The sequence below is a fragment of the Gossypium arboreum genome, chromosome 11 (assembly GCF_025698485.1).
Source record: "Gossypium arboreum isolate Shixiya-1 chromosome 11, ASM2569848v2, whole genome shotgun sequence".
NCBI classification, from domain to species: domain Eukaryota; kingdom Viridiplantae; phylum Streptophyta; class Magnoliopsida; order Malvales; family Malvaceae; genus Gossypium; species Gossypium arboreum.
In genome coordinates this window covers 23395931-23415734 of record NC_069080.1, presented here as the reverse complement: position 1 = coordinate 23415734, position 19804 = coordinate 23395931, and the positions used below count along the sequence as shown (strand labels likewise).

Genomic DNA, 19804 nt, shown 5'->3' with positions numbered 1-19804 from the left:
CCTCGCAATATAATTTTTTTATATAAATTAAATACATTAAAACATAAGGTTAATTCCTACCCGATCGTGATAATTGTCCAACATAATAGTTTCGCTACGGGCATTTACTCCGATTATAACCAGTTAACTTGCATAATCCACAATGCTTACTGTCGAATTTCTCCCTAATGTCCATTTCATTACAAATTTTGGATGATTGCAGACGACCTCTCGGATTCTTGCGTAGCCCTCTGTCTAGGAAAAGCTCGAAAGTCGTCGGAGGCACCTCCCACATAGACAGGTTAGGTAGGACAGGGAACTCATTTTCCCAGACACGCAACGTGCATTCTAGTGTGGACACATCATCGATAAATTATTCAACATTAAGGTTCACTTTAGCACATGCTGCCACGACATGCACACATGGATAATAAAATATTTGGAACCTCCTGCAATCACACCGTCTGTTCCGGAGATTAACTCTATAAGACCTAGGTGGTATATTGGGTCGACGACCGATGGTATCTGCAACACCCCAATTTTTGGGAATTCTGTGAATGTTGGTATAGGTTTAATTATGTTAGTGGGCCTCTAGAAGGCCCAAGCTTAAGATAGAACCCGGTAATTTTAGTTAATTTTTGTTCCATAAGAAAAAGGGGGTGAAATTATGAAATAGAACCTATGTGAAAATGTTTTAAAATGCTATAGGCTAAATTGAAGTGGCCAAATAAATAGGAATGCAAAATAGAAGGATTTGCATGACAAACCTCCCATTTTACATGAAGTGGCCAGCCATCATGTTGTTGTAGACAATATGAGCACTTGATATCCATAATTCATGGTACAAATTGATAATGGGTTAGGTTAAGTTCCATGATAATGGATTAGGTAAATATTCCATGATAATGGGTTAGGTAAATGTTCCATGATAATGGTTTAGGTAAATGTTCCATGATGGGCATTTCATGTATTTTGTATTAAAGAATTAAATGGATGAAATATGAAATTTTATTAAAAGAAAAAGGGGTGAAAAGAACAAAGTTTTGTCCATCTTTGTTCATCATAGCCGAAAGTTAGAGAAGAGAAAGGAGAAGAGAAAGCTCTTGAATGTTTGGTCACTTGGGAAAGAAAATTGAAGGTAAGTTCATGGCAGTTTGCTTCTATCTTGATGTTCATGAGTTCTTCTTGATTCTACCTTAACTCTTGAAGCATATTTTGGCTTTTGGTTGTGTTGTGAGCATTTGGTCATGAATTAAAATGAAGGAAATGGTTGTTGTTTCATGTTCTTTTGATGAAAAATGGAAGATAGGTGAAGTTGAGCCAAACAAATGAACATGCATGTGCCTTAGATGCTAAAGGGAAAAATCGGCTAACATGTTGTGCTTTAAAATGATGAAATGGAGATTATACTTAAGTAAAATCATAGATATGTGATGATTGATTGGTGATATACATGTTTAAATAACATGCATGCAAGTTATGTGTGAAAGAGTGAATTTGGTAATAAATCTGCTTGGGACAGCAGCAGTAATGTAACTTTGGAAAATCACCATAAATTGTGGGAGATGAATTAGAAGCTGAATAAATTATGTAATTAAAGCTTGTTGAGTCTAGTTTCAAATAAAATAAACGAGAACATATTTTGAATTCTGTACAATGAGAAATTTGATTCGTAATTAAGAGTGGTCAGATTAGTCAAACAGTGAAACATGCGAAACTTTGAGAAAAATCTGGTATTGATTGGCCAAACCAAAAATTCTGAAAATTTTATGGATATAATATATATGATTCTATTTTCAGGGAAAATTAACGGCACTTGATTTGGAGTTTTGTAGCTCCAGTTATAAATGATTTAGTGACTATTGTTCAGGAAGACAGCTTGCAGTGAGATTATGATTATGTGGTAAACATTGACAAAAAATTGTTAATGAGTTGCTTATTGATTTATTATAAGCTTACTATGATCTGTAGGTGTGGTTGGCCGAATATTGTAAGGGGTTAATACGTAGTTCGTATTTGAATAGTTAGATTAATGTGTTAATAATCCCATTGTAGGCAGTTCGTGTGTGGATCTCGTCACCTTATCGTCGCAAACAGGTGTGTAACTAACACCGTCTTTCTTAGTCTGGATCGGCAAAAGTCGAAAAGTCGAAATGCCGAAAACCGTATTTTGTAGATTTGCGAAAAGCGAATGCTCATGAGGTAAATCGATTAATGTTTTTGGTAAGCTGCAAAATTTAGACTGCAAAGTGCATGATTTCTGTGCCCTCGATATTTTTGGGCTTAATGGGCCAAAATTGGAATGATGGGCCAACGGGCCCAATTCGGTAAGAACCCTTGGTACGTGATTTTGTTAGTACGTGAAAAGTAGGAATATGCATGAAAAACCCTAAAATAGATAAATTACTGAAATACCTTTAAAAGTGGAAAATTTATAGTTTTACCCCTAGTAGATAAATTATCGCGATACCCTTAGGGTTAAATTAACCTAAATGCATGTTTGACTGTTGTTATTTACTGCATGCCATGTTGTTATTATCGATGCATAGGATTGGGATATTGACGGAGGAAGTCATCGAAGTGGCTTGTCCACGATCGGAGGCTTTGCCTCAATTTATCGTTAACCGAGTAGCAAGGTCAGAATGTAGAGTGTTGGGTGGGTGGGTTGAGTTGTTCCCACATGGAGTGTAGGGTGGTACGAGTAGAGTGTAGTGGTTGGTGGGTTGAGTAGTCTCCCAAATGGGCTTGCATATGTTATTGATGTTGCATGTATTTTGAAATGGGCCTATGGGCCATACCGTTATCTGAATAAGGGCTAAGGCCGCTTATTGTAATCAAAAGGGTTCGGTCCAAGACCACCGTTATCTGAATGAGCTTAGGCCCAATAGGCTTGAGTGACTTGGGCTTTGAATGGGTTTTCCTTACACATCGAGTTTCCCAAACTCACCCCTTTTATTTTCATCCACGCAGAAATCCCTAACCATAGTGGGCTTGAGTCATGAGGGAATTCGGAGTGGCCACCCGCTCGAAAGTTTGGTTTTCTTCTGGTGAACTGGACATCCTATTATTTACGTTGAGGTTTGGGTTTTTAAATGGAATAAGGCCGCTTAATTATTTTTGATGGTTTTAATATGTATTACTAAGATTGGTATTACTTATTTTAACTGTTGAAATTGGATAGCTTTAGGGCGCATTTTTAAAAAAAAAAATAATTAATTTCAAAATAACACGACAACAAGCAAAGCTTCTGCAATGAAAGTATTTTCCAAAATTAATCACTTTTCCTAAAAATGACTTAATCAAATCTGTTTCCTAAAAATATACATGACATTAAGGTGTGGCAATGGCGGTGTGCATGTCTAGGATTGGATCCGGAGGGAGCTTGGTACTTAAGTAGTCCGATAGACTCACCTCCTTTTTTCCGGTTTCCTACCTGGTGTACAGCTTCCATTCACTTTAACCTATAATGAAATTATCTTTTAAAACACTAAGTAGGTTTTTCTGGATCAACAATATAAAATGTTTTGAACGCTTTGATGTGGTATGTCGGATCTGGCCATAACGTCTAGGCCGGGTTTGGGGTGCTACATTTAGTTGTATCAGAGCCTAGGTTACAACAACTCGGCTGTGGATCGGGTCAAAAAAGGGTTTTCAAAACTTTATGCTAAAAAAAAAGAGGGTATTTTTTTAAAAAAAAAACCTGACTTTTGAAAATAAATTTCCTGTTTAAAGGAGATAATCTCCGAACTTGTTTTTTTTTAACACAAATGTTTGGAAAATGGATTTCAAAAAGCCTAAATCTTTTAAGTTTATTTGAAAACTGATGAGGTGGCACACTGAATCCCTGGCACCAAGGTTGTAAGTACTATTCTGTTTTATATACTGAACTGTACTGTAGTTAGTACTAAACCTTAGATATAGTACTATAGATAATATAGCGTAAAGGCTACGAAACTGAGACTGTAGGGTAAACTAAGCCCTAGGAAACTGAAACAGCAGCTAAACTGTGGTTACACGAGAACAATTCTGAAACCTTATCTGTTCATAAGATATTCTGTAATAAACAGTGGAAACAGTAAACTAAATGCATAAAATTCGTAATCAGATAAATTGATATGAGTACAAGAGCTACTCAGAGAAGAGGCCGTGGTCGAGGCCGAGGTAGTACTCAAGTTGGATCTTCGTCTTCTGAACACATACCCGCTGGAGTAGCACGACCACTACCGGTGGATGAGAATGGGTCGTATGATCGAGCTGCGGGTGATAACGCTCTGTCCCAGGCCATGTTAAGAGTTTTGAAAATGGTGGCCAGAGCTAATATCGGGCCCATGAATAGGGGGTCCATTTCTGAGCGACTCCGGGCCAACGGAGCGGAAGTTTTTAGGGGTGTATCTAGAGTAGCCCCAAATGTGGCTGAGTACTGGCTGGAAGCCATGGAGCGGATTATGGATGACTTGGACTGCTCAGTAGAGCAAAAGTTAAAGGGAGTAGTATCCTTACTACGGGACGAGGCGTATCAGTGGTGGATCACTGTGAGAGAGGGTACCCTAGCTGAGAAGGTAACTTGGAAGTTGTTTAAGCAGTCCTTCAAGGCGAAGTATGTCGGAGCTAGCTATGTGGATACGCGAAGGAAGGAATTCTTGAACCTGACCCAGGGTGGTAAGACCGTTGCTGAATATGAGGCAGAGTTTCTATGATTGAGCCGGTATACTACTGGTATTGTCTCTACCGAATACGAGCACAGTGTTCGCTTTGAGGATGGCCTCAGGGATGAGTTAAGGGTGCTCATAGCTCCGCAAAGAGAGCGCGATTTTGTTACACTGGTAGAAAAGGCTAAGATAGCCGACGAGGTGAAGCAAGCTGAACGAAGGAACCTCGGCAGGGATCAAAATCGGTTCAGGAGAGATGCTAGACCAACTGGTGCTACAAACCAGAATGTTAAGAGAGTTGGGATGGAGGAACCAGTTCGAGCGGTTCCGGTGAACACTATTAGACCACAAGCTTGTGGAGATTGTGGTAGAATGCATCTGGGGGAATGTTGGAAACGTTCTGGGGCTTGTCTTCGTTGTGGATCAAAGGAACATAAAATCAGGGATTATCCTAAGAGGCCAGCTCAGGCTCAAGTGGTTGAACAAAGGGCTGTGTAACCCGTGCAAACAGCGCGAGGTGGACCGTCGCCGTCGAGAGGTCATGGCCGAGGTCGCTGTGGCAATGGCCATGGACGTGAGGCACCTGGCAAGGGTACTGTTAACACTGAGGCTCGTCAACCAGCTTTGGTATATACTGCTCGTCGCCGGGAGGAGGGTGACGACCGACGCCATAACTGCACGCGTTTTTGTTTCTAGCATGCCGATATCGCCTTGGTGGATGTTGGATCTACTCATTCCTATGTTGCATGTGCCATATCTGGGTCGTTGGATGTGCACTCTGAGGAGATTGTGAGTGGGGTATCTGTACTAAGTCCTTTGGGTCACTCAGTTAGGGTAGATAAACTGTATAAGGATGTACCCTTAGAAACTCAAAGTAATATTTTCCCTGGAGATCTGATGGAGTTACCGTTCGGAGAGTTTGATCTCATTTTGGGAATGGACTGGCTTGTTAAGCATAAAGCGACTCTGGATTGTGCTGCTAAACGAATGGTGTTAAGGACCACAAAGGATGAGGAGGTTATGGTGATAGGTGAACGAAGGGATTATTTGTCCAATATGGTGTCGGCATTAAGAGCCAAAAAGTGGATTCGGAAAGGTTGTGAGGTCTATTTGGCATTTGTAAGTCAGTCAGAAGAAGAGGGACTGACAGTGGATAAGGTTAGGACCGTAAAAGAGTTCCAAGATATTGAAGGATTCTGACTTGAGACAATCAATATTGAAGGAAGCTCATGGAAGACTTTGTGCCATGCATCCTGGAGGGAATAAGTTGTATCACGACTTATGAGAACTGCATCGGTGGCCTGGGCTTAAACGAGAAGTAACTGAGTTCGTGGGAAATGTCGACATGCCGCAAGTGAAAGTGAACATCAATTTCCTTCTAGATTACTACAACAGTGAAAATTCCATTGTGGAAGTGGGAGAGAGTCACTATGGACTTTGTGAGTGGGTTATTTTGACACCCACCAAGAAAGATTCTGTGGGTAGTGGTGGATAGGTTAACAAAATCGCCCATTTCATACCAATTGCATCGATTACTCCCGCAAAAGTTGGCTAGGTTGTATGTGGCAGAGATAGTGCGACTACATGGAGTGCCAATGTCGATTATTTCCAACTGAGACCCTAGGTTTACATCTCGGTTCTGGAAGAAGTTGCAGGAGGCATTGGGTACACGTTTGGATTCCACATCGCTTTTCACCCACGCATGATGGACAATGGAGAGGGTTATTCAGATTTTGGAGGATATGTTAAGGGGTTGTATCATCGATTTTCGTGGGAGTTGGGAGGACTACTTGCCATTGGCGGAGTTTACATACAATAATAGCTACCAAACAAGTGTTCAGATAGCTCCATATGAGGCACTTTATGGGCGGAGATGTCGTATGCCTACGTGTTGAACAGAGTTGGGTGAACGACAGGTGCTTGGACCGGAGTTGGTGGCAGATACTGAAAGTAAGGTTAAGTTGATAAGAGATCGATTAAAGGAGGCATCTGATAGACAAAAGTCGTATACGGATCTAAAGCGCAAAGAGATAGAGTTCACGGTTGGGGATATGGTTTTCTTAAAGGTTTCACCTTGGAAGAAGGTCTTGAGATTCGACAAGAAAGGCAAATTGAGTCTGCGGTTTATAGGGCCTTATCGGGTTCTTAAGCGGGTAGGGCCAGTAGCGTATCAGTTAGAGTTACCACCAGAGTTAGACAGAATCCATGACGTCTTTCATGTGTCTATGTTAAGACGATATCGATCGGATCCCTCACATGTTGTGCCAGTGGAGGAGATTGAAGTAAGGACTGATTTGACCTTTGAGGAAAAACCCATACAAATTTTAGATCGAGAGGTTAAAGTTCTAAGAAGGAAGTTGGTTCCGTTGGTAAAAGTACTGTGGCGTAATCATGGAAGGGAATAAGCTACTTGGGAATCAGAAGAGACTATACGTCAACAATACCCTCAACTATTTGGATCAAGTAAATTTTGAGGCCGAAATTTCTTTAAGGGGTGTAGAGTTGTAACGCCCCAATTTTCGGGAATTCTGTGAATGTTGGCATAGGTTTAATTATGTTAGTGGGCCTCTAGAAGGCCCAAGCTTAAGATAGAACCCGGCAATTTTAGTTAATTTTTGTTCTATAAGAAAAATGGGGTGAAATTATGAAATAGAGCCTATGTGAAAATGTTTGAAAATGCTATAGGCTAAATTGAAGTGGCCAAATAAATAGGAGTGCAAAATAAGAGGATTTGCATGACAAACCTTCCATTTTACATGAAGTGGCCAGCCATCATGTTGTTGTAGACAATATGAGCACTTGATATCCATAATTCATGGTACAAATTCATAATGGGTTAGGTAAATGTTCCATGATAATGGATTAGGTAAATATTCCATGATAATAGGTTAGGTAAATGTTCCATGATAATGGTTTACGTAAATGTTCCATGATGGGCATTTCATGTCTTTTGTATTAAAGAATTAAATGGATGAAATATGAAATTTTATTAAAAGAAAAAGGGGTGAAAAGAACAAAGTTTTGTCTATCTTTGTTCATCATAGCCGAAAGTTAGAGAAGAGAAAGGAGAGGAGAAAGCTCTTGAATGTTTGGTCACTTGGGGAAGAAAATTGAAGGTAAATTCATGGTAGTTTGCTTCTATCTTGATGTTCATGAGTTCTTCTTGATTCTACCTTAGCTCTTGAAGCATATTTTGGTTTTTGGTTGTGTTGTGAGCATTTGGTCATGAATTAAAATGAAGGAAATGGTTATTGTTTCATGTTCTTTTGATGAAAAATGGAAGATAGGTGAAGTTGAGCTAAACAAATGAACATGCATGTGCCTCAGATGCTAAAGGGAAAAATTGGCTAACATGTTGTGCTTTAAAATGATGAAATGGAGATTATACTTAAGTAAAATCATAGATATGTGATGATTTATTGGTGATATACATGTTTAAATAACATGCATGCAAGTTATGTGTGAAAGAGTGAATTTGGTAATAAATCTACTTGGGACAGCAGCAGTAACGTGACTTTGGAAAATCACCATAAATTGTGGGAGATGAATTAGAAGCTGAATAAATTATGTAATTAAAGCTTGTTGAGTCTAGTTTCAAATGAAATAAACGAGAATATATTTTGAATTCTGTACAATAAGAAATCTGATTCGTAATTAAGAGTGGTCAGATTAGTCAAACAGTGAAACATGCGAAACTTTGAGAAAAATCTGGTATTGATTGGCCAAACCAAAAATTCTGAAAATTTTATGGATATAATATATATGAGTCTATTTTCAGGTAAAATTAACAGCACTTGATTTGGAGTTTCGTAGCTCTAGTTATAAATGATTTAGTGACTTTTGTTCAGGAAGACAGCTTGCAGTGAGATTATAATTATGTGGTAAACATTGACAAAAATTTGTTAATGAGTTGCTTATTGATTTCTTATAAGCTTACTATGATCTTTAGGTGTGGTTGGTCGAATATTGTAAGGGGTTAATACGTAGTTCGTATTTGAATAGTTAGATTAATGTGTTAGTAATCCAATTGTAGGCAGTTCGTGTGTGGATCTCATCAGCATATCGTCGCAAACAGGTGTGTAACTAACACCGTCTTTCTTAGTCTGGATCGGCAAAAGTCAAAAAGCCGAAATGCCGAAAACCGGTATTTTGTAGATTTGTGAGTGTGCGAATGCTCGTGAGGTAAATCGATTAATGTTTTTGGTAAGCTGCAAAATTTGGACTGCAAATTGCATGATTTCTGTGCCCTCGATATTTTTGGGCTTAATGACCAAAATTGGAATGATGGGCCAATGGGCCCAATTCGGTAAGAACCCTTGGTACGTGATTTTGTTAGTACGTGAAAAGTAGGAATATGCATGAAAAACCCTAAAATAGATAAATTACTGAAATACCTTTAAAAGTGGAAAATTTACAGTTTTACCCCTAGTAGATAAATTACCGAAATACCCCTAGGGTTAAATTGACCTAAATGCATGTTCTTGTTGCCATCTTGAGCAACCGCAAGGAGTAGGATATGAGTATATTTTCCATATAGCCAGGTCCTATCTATTTGCACAAACGGCTTGCAGTAGGGAAATGCCCACATACATCGATCAAACGTCTAGAACAACTGATGGAAATTTTTTTTCCCGGTTGTAGTTAGTCATCCGGGCTGTAATAAAGTCGTGTTTGTAACTTAATGACAGTCCCCAGTACGTACTCTTGCATAGCGGCTATCCATCCCTGTAACTCATTATACGACACATCAAAATTCCCATACAATTGCTCTATTGCCATCTGTTTAGCTATCCACGCCTTTCGATATGATACTTGATACTGAAATCATACCTGCATTTTGGCAATCAGTACTGAAACTTTAATGGTTGGCATGTCATTCACCTTTGGCATAATACATGTACAGATAATTTTGGAATCAAGTTTTCGATGATCTTCTGTCATATGTATTGATGTGCATGTGTGAGGCCCAACAAATTTGCGTATCTTCTACATCTGTGAATTTTGAACAAATGCAGCTCGAACCTGCCAATCGTAGCCTTGCACCGACTTCCAACACTCCCCAATATATAATGTCGGTTTAGACACTGCAACTTTGTAATCCACTGATATATTCATGCTATACCGCTTAATAGATTCCAATAGGTTCTTGGAACCGATGTCTTCCAAAGTTTCTCTAAAATGATTTGGTGCTTCCGTTCTATTAATATCCTTCTAAGGGTTAAGTATTGCACTTTATTCTTTCTAATCAGTTCATGACCCTTCCACAACACTTTTTGTATCTTTTGATTTACGGTAATAAGGTGTTGAATAATGTCTTCTTCTAGTTTCATTTTGTGCTATTGCACTTCTCTTATCATCTTATCAACTTTTTCCCTTTGTGCTAAAGTTAATTATCTCATCAGGCAATACCAAATATGTTTCCATTTTTAACAATATGTATAATGTAAATATTTTCATTGTTATCACTAATTAACAATATGTATAATAGTTTTACTAACATAAAAACTTTCAAATATATTAAAAAATTTAAAACATAACATTCACAATAAACACATAATTAATCTAAATACAAAATTTACCAAAAATCACAATAAACAAAATAACTTTTAAAACAAAACATAAAAAAACACTAAACAAACTATATAGTACTAATAAAATAATTTTTTCTTATTGTAATCTATTCTATTTAAAAATAACAAAAAGAAGATACATTTTCTTTCTTCTCTTCTCCTCTCTTATTATGTATTTTTTTACCGGAAAAATTATTTTTCTTTCTTTCTTCACTTCTCCCTCTCTTATTTTGTAATTTTTTTTAGTGGTGTGTGCCTCTATTTAACATTGATGGCTTAAATAGAGGGTTTGGGGGAGTAGGTGTCGCCTGTGCCACGTCAGCAACTGGTGCCGCCTCTGACAGAGGCTTCACCAGTGCTGCCTCTGGCACATCCTACTCTCTTTTTTAAATTAATATTTTTTTTAACTGGTGTCAGAAAAGTAAGGTGATCACACCTCTGTTAGAGGCGGTACCACCCTACATGTACCATTTTAATATATAATTTTATGTTTGTATTATTTTGATGTTTTTTTTTTATTAAATTAGTAAAAACCCCTTATGATTGTGGTGATGAGTTAAGTAACTTTTTATTTATGCAATTGTAAGATGGTAACATTTTGTATGTAAACTATAATTGGAAGATTATGACATAGAAGCATGTTATACCCATGTTGTAAATTTTTTTGTATTTGCACCTATAAGTTTAGATGATGGCTGGTTTTAATTCAATAATTGTAAATCATTGTATGAAACTAATATGTTGTATTGATTATTAATATAAAGTATCAGGTTTTATTCTATTTTTGATTTCGAATGTGAATTGTTGATGCAATAAATTTCTGAGGTTGGTAGCGTGGAATCAATTTGCAAGTGTTGCTTTGTGATTACTAGTATTTTTCCTACATTATAAAAAGTGCAATAAACTCATTTTAAAAATGACGTTAGTCCCATGACTCAAACGACAACATTTGAATAGTTTAGTAATTTAAGTTGTAATTTTTTGAAATTAAGGAGCAAAGTGTAAATTAATTAACTAGAACTTTTCTTTTACGAAATAAGGGCATTGGGTAATTTGAGGCAACTAAGCTATAGCCCGTAGTGTTTCTAGTCATAAACCCTAGGACGAGGATACAGAGCAACAAGGTGACTGATGGCGTGCAATTCGTCAACCTGCAATTCTTCCGGTTGCTATAAAGGGTACGAGGAGGAAGAACAGCCTAAACCAAATACAAAAGCAGCGGTAAATGGGGGCAACAGTTGCCAAAACCTCTGCGTGAAGTGCAAGGTCAACGAACCCGTGTGCTGCGGTATCGGTGGGGAAAATTCCAGATTTTGTAAGGATTGCTTTAAAAACAATCTCTATGGAAAGTTCAAGCAAGCTGTTACTTATAACGCCATGATTACTCCTCCTGATAAAGTTCTCGTTGCTTTCTCTGGTGGAACTTCCTCCAGGTTTCTCTTTCACTCTCTCTCTCTTAATTTGAAGGATTTGGGTAATTTTGCTCAGAATGTTTATTTATGTTTGTGGTTTTAGGGTAGTTTTACAATTTGTGCATGAGATGCAATATAAAGCGCAGAAGAATTATGATGCTAATAAAGACAAGTCATTACCGGTTTTTGGTGTCGGAGTCGCGTTTATTGATGAAAGTTCCACTCATTCATTTACTTCTCTACACATTGAGAAGGCAATTGAGGATATAAGATTAATTGTGTCAAATCTAGCCCCACCGTCGAAAGAGTTGTTTGTTGTTCCAATTGAGAGTATTTTCTCTTCAGATGGCATTGATGGTAAGGAGAGATTGAAGGAGTTATTAGATGCTGTTAGTGATGTTACTGGGAAAGAAGATCTTCTAATTCGTTTACGGATCTTGTTGTTGCAAAAGGTTTAATACTAAATTTTACCTTTGAGCTGTGAATGTGTGGAAAAAGATATGGAAAATTGACTACTGTTTCTGTCGTAGATTGCTTCTGAAAATGGGTACACTAGAATCGTGCTAGGAACATGTACGTCAAGGATTGCTTGCCACGTCATTTCTGCCACAGTGAAGGTGTGTGTGTCTTTGTTTGGAAAAAGCTATTTCTATTTTCTATGGTGAATGCATCAAACTTATTTTATCAGTATAGTAAAGCTTAGATGGTCTTTAGCTCAAGTTGTGAAGGGGTTATCTGAAGGAGCTTTGAGGTTGATTTGAGGTCCTATGTTACTCGGGCTTAGGTGTGAGTGTTGGATACGGGTTTATGATCAAATTTGTCTAAGTTCATGTCCCCGTATCCATGTGTTAGACACAAGGATTGAATATGACACAAGGATTGAATATGAGGCGGAGCAGTATAGTTGTGGTCAATATCTTAGAAGGGTAACATGCTATCTAGAATTTGGAGGGGCAAATTGCTAGGCAAACTGGTAGATTAGAGGAGTTGCTGTAAATTGGTTCAAAGACTAGCATGATAAGTGCAGTTGTAAAAAATTTTGATCACATTCTGGGAATTTGAGGCTTTTTTGATTTTCTACCTTTGTCATTGATTCTGATTGCTATTTTTTTGAAGTTTATGCAAAAAACATGCATGAAATAAAAGTTGTTGTGCTCAGTACTGCAAACAAAAATATAAGTTGGAGAGGTGTAAATGATTATTTTTGACTTCTTATTAAACTAATTTTATATTATCCGGTTAGTAACAAAATATATCATAAGTTCAGCTCTTGGGGTGAAATAGGCATGCCAGGGATCACTAGTCCCATGATCCTCCACCCTCCTGCACTGCTAACCTAGATATTTATTCACAATTCATTGCTCTTTGAGTTCTCATTATGATTCACCACCTATCTAATTTGATCACTTTGCTCTTTTCAGGGTCAGGGTTATTCTTTATCAGCTGACATACAGTATGTTGATTCGAGATGGGAGATTCCTGTTGTGCTTCCACTTCGTGATTGTCCTGCACAAGAGCTCAACACCCTTTGCAGCCTTGATGGGTTTGAACCTTACCTTGTTCTTCATATTTGAATTTATTTTATGCATTAAGAAAACTTTTATATACTTTTAGTTGAATTTTCTGTTTTAATCAGGTTTACCTCCATTTTTCTCCATTATGTGACAATCATATAATTTCATGGAAGTATATCTGTGGCATATCTGACTAATCATCTGATTTATAACTAAATGATTGGTCTAAACTCATTTTGGCAGCAGTTTGAAGATAGTGGAGTTGCTTAATGGTCCATGCTCTGGCATCAATGGCCTGGTATCATCATTTGTTAAAGTGCTGCAGGTAGAACTTGTTGGAGTTTTCACATTTTATTATTCTGTATTTTTATAGTGCCTTTTGGGGGCATATTCTTTGCATAGTCTTTTAGTTATGGTTTATCTGCTCATGGATAGGCAGAGTGCTATGTCTAATTGAGCAGCTAAATTTCACCTTTGCCCTCCGGACCCCAAAGGAGAGTTTCTTTAACCTCATTAATATTCATGCCATCCAGGAGCTTATTTTACATAGAAAAGGAAATTTCGTTAGTAGCTGTTGGACGTTTAAAAGTGTGACCATTATCAGTTTGTCTTTCTGTAAGTTCCTTTTAAGTGAACTATACTCGCAGGTTTCTAATTGAAATGCTGTTTCTTTCAGGAAGAAAATCCTTCTCGAGAGTGCACAATAGTAAGAACAGCTGGGAAGCTCACTCCATTTCACTTCAACAGGGTTCCGGAAATCCATGACTCTAATGTTCCTTCGGCAACTCGTAGACATCAAAAGAGATATACTCTCAAGCCGAATGGATCTCTCTCATCAGACTCATTTTGTCCTATTTGCAGCAGTCCACTCAAAAAATCAAACTTTCCATCAAGTTTGAGAAGTCATGGAAATCAACAAAATCCAGATCTTATTGCTTCTGCTTGTTCAAGTTGCCAGTTTCAGATACTTCCTAAAGACCCCTCATTGATGGAGGAATTTCTCTCTGTCCTACCGCAACAAATGATTACCAAAGCAAAGCATGGTGATCAAGGGGATTTCAGTTTGCTAAGGTGAGAGATTAAATTTTCATTAATACAAACTTTTTAAAAAAATTGTTTATGATTCACGTCAGCTTCAAATTCATGACTTTGCTGCTCTAGGTGCATGTAAAAATAGTTTATATGCTGCATAAATTGTGGTCCTACAAAGAAAAAGTATCATATTGCCTCTTCAAATGATTGTAGGGAGCAAATACAAGAATTTTTGCTTTCAGATGGCGAAAATGAAATTTAAATGAAGCCTGCCTGTTCGCTGAGTTGTAACCATCTTTTTTCAATGGTTCTGCATAACTGGTTTTTGGGTTACTCCTGCAATATGCATGGGTAGGTAGTACCAAGGGGATTTAGCGATTGTTAGCAAAAACCATCTTTTTCCGGTGGTTCTTCAGTACGGGGTTTTGGGATACTGCTGCAATGTGCATGCGTAAGTAGTCCCAAGGGGATTTAGCGATTGCTGGCAAAAACCACCGAGGAAGATTACTAGCTAGTTGCTGCTATAAGGTTATTGGCTAACATGTTTCAAGGACTGCTGGGTCTACGTAATTGTTTGATGAGGTAAGAAGCATAATTGGCATTGTTATGCGTTGTTTCTTGTTGGTAGATGGGGAAGTTATTTGCGCTTTTTCATGTTGCCGATCTAACCATAACCTACATCAAAGTTTATTTGAATTAATTACAAATAGTTCTTGCAACATGTTACACTTGAGTTTTTAAAATTAGAAGCGTCGGTCTTGGTTTTGCTTTAAGTTTGTCATTTTTTTTTATAAAAAAAAAAATGAGGTCTTGTTTCGAGCATAAGAGAATAGATTACATGGACAACCTTTTTCTTCCAGAAGACATCAACAAACACGCCTCTGGAAACCCCCCCCCCCCAAAAAAAAAAAGAAAAAAACAGTAAATCGAGTGGTAGACAATTGGCGCTGACAAGCGCATTCCATGACCATGATTCCAAAAAAAGTTAAATTCTGCTATCAGTCCCGATATTTTGCAAAAAATGATGATTTAATCAATTTACTTTAATTTGATCATTTTAAGTCCTTGTGTTTTCTAAATTTAAAATTTAGTCTTTCCTAAACAATAACTGTTACTCATTAATTTAAGTTTTGTTATTTTTAAAATATAATGTGTTAAATATATTAAATTAATAAATTATTGATTATTATTTACGTTAAGATTGAAATTTTAAATTTAAAAATTTTTAAAATTTGAGAAGTATAAAATTAAGATGATTGAGTTGGAGAAAATGGACTCAAATTATTTTTGTACACATAATATATGACTAATAATTGAATTTAATTAAATAGATTTAATTGTTATCGTTTGTGTTAGGTTAGAATTAATCAATTTGAAAAGTATAAAGATTAGATTGATTAATTTAAAAAATACAAAAATTAAAATCGATCTAGTAAAAGTAACGCTTCTAAATCCATAACTTTTTAAGCCTAATAAAAAACTTGACGTCCAAACAATATGGAGGATTGGACACGTGAAGCCAATCTTCCTCGTGAGCAAAGAAAAGCGGCGCAAATATAGAAGCTTCACAGGTTAAATTATCGAAACAGAGCACAACATGGACCTTAATGAAAAAAATATGACTCTTGTGGTTGACTACGACCCATCAACGGTCGAGCGTCAAACAACTCCATTACGGTCAAAAACGTGTCGGTGGCGGCGATTCAGGTATGGTTCCCTTTTTGTTGATGCTTTGTTCCAAGGTGTGATGCCATCAATACTAAAACCAAACGGAAGTCGAATGAACTTGGAACTATGAGATTAAAAGAGAAGCTCGGGGCAGTTGAAAGAGGTGAACAAAACTCGAAACTCCCAAATCAAATCTTAAACCCTAGAGCAAAATGAAGATGAAGATGAAGGGAGCAAAAACTCTCTCAAGCAAAGGAAAATGGAAAGAAGAAAAATAACAAAAGACGAAAACAAGGGAATAAACAAACTAATCTCAGTTGAAATGGATAAGGAAAAACAGTTCAGCTGAGCGAAATGAAGGTCAAGGAGAAAAGAGTCATTCATGACAATGGGAGGAGAGTAAAAAAGCAAGCATATTCAATTTTTAAACTTGTTGAATATGGTTGTATGAATGTGTAAAATTAATCAACTAATTAAAGTTGGGAAGTTGTTTATATTATGTTTCCTGATCTATGCTCTATTTGCACTTTGGAGCCTCTTTAAATCGCAGCATTGCTGTAAATAAAAAGGGAAGAAAAAAGCTAAATCCATTCATTGATATTGCTATCATTCCCCATTAGCCACCAAGAAGTGAAGATCAAACCCAGCTCCCGAGTAAACCAACGGGCTTAAGCTTAAGAGTCAAGCACACCTTAACTTGTTGAATCCTATCCAACCATGAGCCATTGAAGCAATAAAAACTAGTAAAGCAGATGGCGAAGGTTCTGCTGAACATATTTAAGGACTATTTGCAGCATATTATTGAGCTGAAAGCGTGGAACAACACAAATCAAATAATGAGATATTAAATACTTTCAATGTGATCTATTTAAAGATATTTTTCTGTAGAAGACTACAAGATAATCTCGACAATTTCAATCAGGCTATTTTTGAGGAGATAGAGATTCGTATTAATTTTAACAAAGCAAATCACTTTATGCTTATATAAACAAGTAAAAATTGTGTTGATTTATTATTTTTGATAATATAGACTTAATAATTGTAGTAAAATCTTTTAATAAATTGAAAGAAAAATTTTAAATTACTATTTCTTTAACGAAACTCCATACAATACTTTTTATATCAAATGATTCATGATCATCTAAATTTTATAGGAGCATTTGTAAAAACATATGCTTGTAAAAAATATTCGAGATAATCAACAATAATATTATCAAGACCTTTCACATATAAAACTTCAAAATTAAAAGTACATAATTCATTATACCATCTAATTCTCCTAGGTACGCTTTCTAAACTTTTATTAGTAAGAAATTGTTTAACTGCTAATTATCGCTTTTATAATAAATTTTTCAGTGCTAAATATATAAGAAAATTTTTATTCCTTTTTAATTATGAATAACTCTTTTTCATATATAGCATAATTAAATTCATTTGGTTAAATTTTTCTAAACTACATCCACATATTAATTCTTCAATATTAACTGTTTTAGCTTTTAAAATACATCCTAATAATTTTGTGATGCATCTGCTTCTAAGATTAATTTATCACCTTGTTTAGGTAAATAAACTTTTGGAATATAATCTAATTCGATTTTAAATTCTTTATAATTTTTGAATCTTTTTAGACTAGATAAAAGGTTTATTTTTTTTAGTTTTCATATAACTTACCCATTTTTTCATATAAGTCAGAAATAAATTTCTTCCATAATTAACTATTCCTAACAATTGTTGTTGTTTCTATTAATCCTTTTTCCAATAATTCTTTAATTTGTATATCAAATTCATCTATATTTTGTTTAGTATAGATCATAGGTTTTACTCTAATAATTTTATTGGAATTTTCCAATTTAATTTCACAATATCTAGGATTATTCTGCCATAATTTTAATTGTTCTTCACTAAAATTATTTTCTAATATTTTAAACAACCAATGATCTGCTTTCTAGTTGTTTAATCTGTTCTTTTCTTGGTGGTGTAAAATTTTATCACACACAAATTTATAATTTTCAACTAATGGTATTTCTACGTAAGTTTTTTCTCATCGATAATATAATTAAATTTTATCTATATAAAATGATAAATGTTGAAATATAAAGTTATTTCCTAATAATATGTCTCAATGCATTGCAGAAAACATAGTATTGTAGGTTTTACAAATCTTACATTATTTATGTAAATTGGTACATTTCTAGCCTTAAATTTAATTATGGTTTCATTACCATCTATTCCTATGGCTCTTATTGGGTATTTCATAGGTTTCCATTTTTCTACAGGAATAGCATTTTCTCTGCAACTATTTGTTGTAGCTCGTGTATCTAATAAAGCTTGTAAAGAAAATGTTTTATATTCTAATTGAAATTTAATTTCAATATATGTATAATATTTTCTTGATTGAAAATTTGAAAATGTAATAACATCACTATTTCCAATTTACATTTGTTGAATAATTGTTGAAGTTTGTATTTCTTCCATTCTAGTGTTTCTAGAATTTCTACTGGGTTCAGTTGGAAATATAGGTATATAAACTGTTTTCATTCCTATTGTTGTTGAACTTGTACTTATATTATACTCTTCTTCTTCTGTTTGAGTATTTGAGGGTAAAACTAAATTATTTGAGGGTAAAACTAAATTATCTTTTATATTTGTTATAGCATTATTTTTAAAATATAATCTATCTCCTGACGACATATATTCTATAGTACTTACAGGTTTTGAAGTACTAGCACTACTTATTCTATCTATTATCCAGTCTCTTGGTATTGATAGATCCCTTAAATTTAATTATTTTGGTTGTATTTCTGTAGTAAATTTATTAGGTTCAAAAAACTCAATGATTTTATTATTAATTTCTTTAATTTTTACTTCTGCCATATTCGTATATTCATTAATAGAAGTCCAACTTATTGCTAGATCTTCTGCTAAATCATTTATTTCAGAATTTTTTGTCTGAATTCTTAAACATAAACAATCTTCTATTAGAGGATCTGTAATAGATATAAAGTAATTTGGTTTAACTTTAAATCCTATTACATCAGTATGTAAATTAGATTGAATATCTTCAAAAGTTCTTTTATTGGATTTTCAAATCTTTTATCTAATAATACTGCTATTATAGGTATATCATGACCTTTTCTAAATAAAGCTCTTGTAACACCTCGCACTGAGTCCGTTATCGAGTCGAACACAAGGTGCACACAGACTTAACTTAATTGTTTTCACAATCCATTTAAAATTTCCGCATAAGTCGGTTATCGCGCCACTGTCGCCTTTAAAAATCATATCTTGAGTTTCAAAGCTCGAAAATCAGTTTCGTCATTTTTCCCTGAAATTAGACTCATATGTCCATCTATTTTTTCTAGAATTTTGGTCGGGCCAATTAGTACAGTTTATTAGTTAAAGTCTCCCTGCTACATGGATCGACTACACTGACCTTCGCAGACACGACTTGGATATCTCCTGCACAGACTTCAATATCGATTCCGTTTGTTTCTATAGAAACTAGACTCAAAGAGGAATCTATACATATATATCAAGACTCGTAATTATCTCTGGTTAATTTATAATGAATTTCAAAGTCGAAACAGGGATCCAAACTGTTCGCCCTGCTTTCACGAGAACTTTAATGTCTCTTAACATATAACTCATATGACCCTTTCGCTTCTTCCATATGAAATTATATTCATCAAGGTTCATTTACATAATTTATTCACTATTTAATTCCATTCCTAAATTTTTAGTGATTTTTCAAATCCACACCACCGTCATTGTCAAGATCTGCTTTCAAGGTAAACTTTACCTATTTCGTGGTTTCCATGGACCAACTAGAGTTTTGTCATACATAGGTCCACATATAATCATATTTAGCCATTCCAATGGCTGATCATTTGCCCAACACTTCCATTCCAATCCATAGTCACATCATGAAACCATACATATATACATAAACACAAATGGTCTAATGCCATACTCCACTTTTA

At 35.5% G+C, this 19804-nt stretch overlaps 1 protein-coding gene across 2 annotated transcripts; it reads left to right on the top strand.

The window, feature by feature from the left end:
* The first annotated feature begins 11097 nt into the window (after positions 1-11097).
* LOC108450229 (cytoplasmic tRNA 2-thiolation protein 2) lies at positions 11098-14877 on the top strand. 2 transcript variants are annotated; one of them, XM_017747758.2, is made up of 7 exons: positions 11098-11631; positions 11714-12062; positions 12141-12227; positions 13032-13153; positions 13371-13449; positions 13801-14195; positions 14370-14877. In XM_017747758.2, the coding sequence occupies exons 1-7, from the start codon at positions 11330-11332 to the stop codon at positions 14416-14418; spliced, it is 1383 nt and encodes a 460-aa protein (XP_017603247.1). In that variant the 5' UTR covers positions 11098-11329; the 3' UTR covers positions 14419-14877. The 2 variants fall into 2 exon arrangements, with proteins under 2 accessions (XP_017603247.1, XP_017603246.1); XM_017747757.2 differs by having other exon boundaries at positions 13368-13449.
* Positions 14878-19804: the final 4927 nt, after the last annotated feature.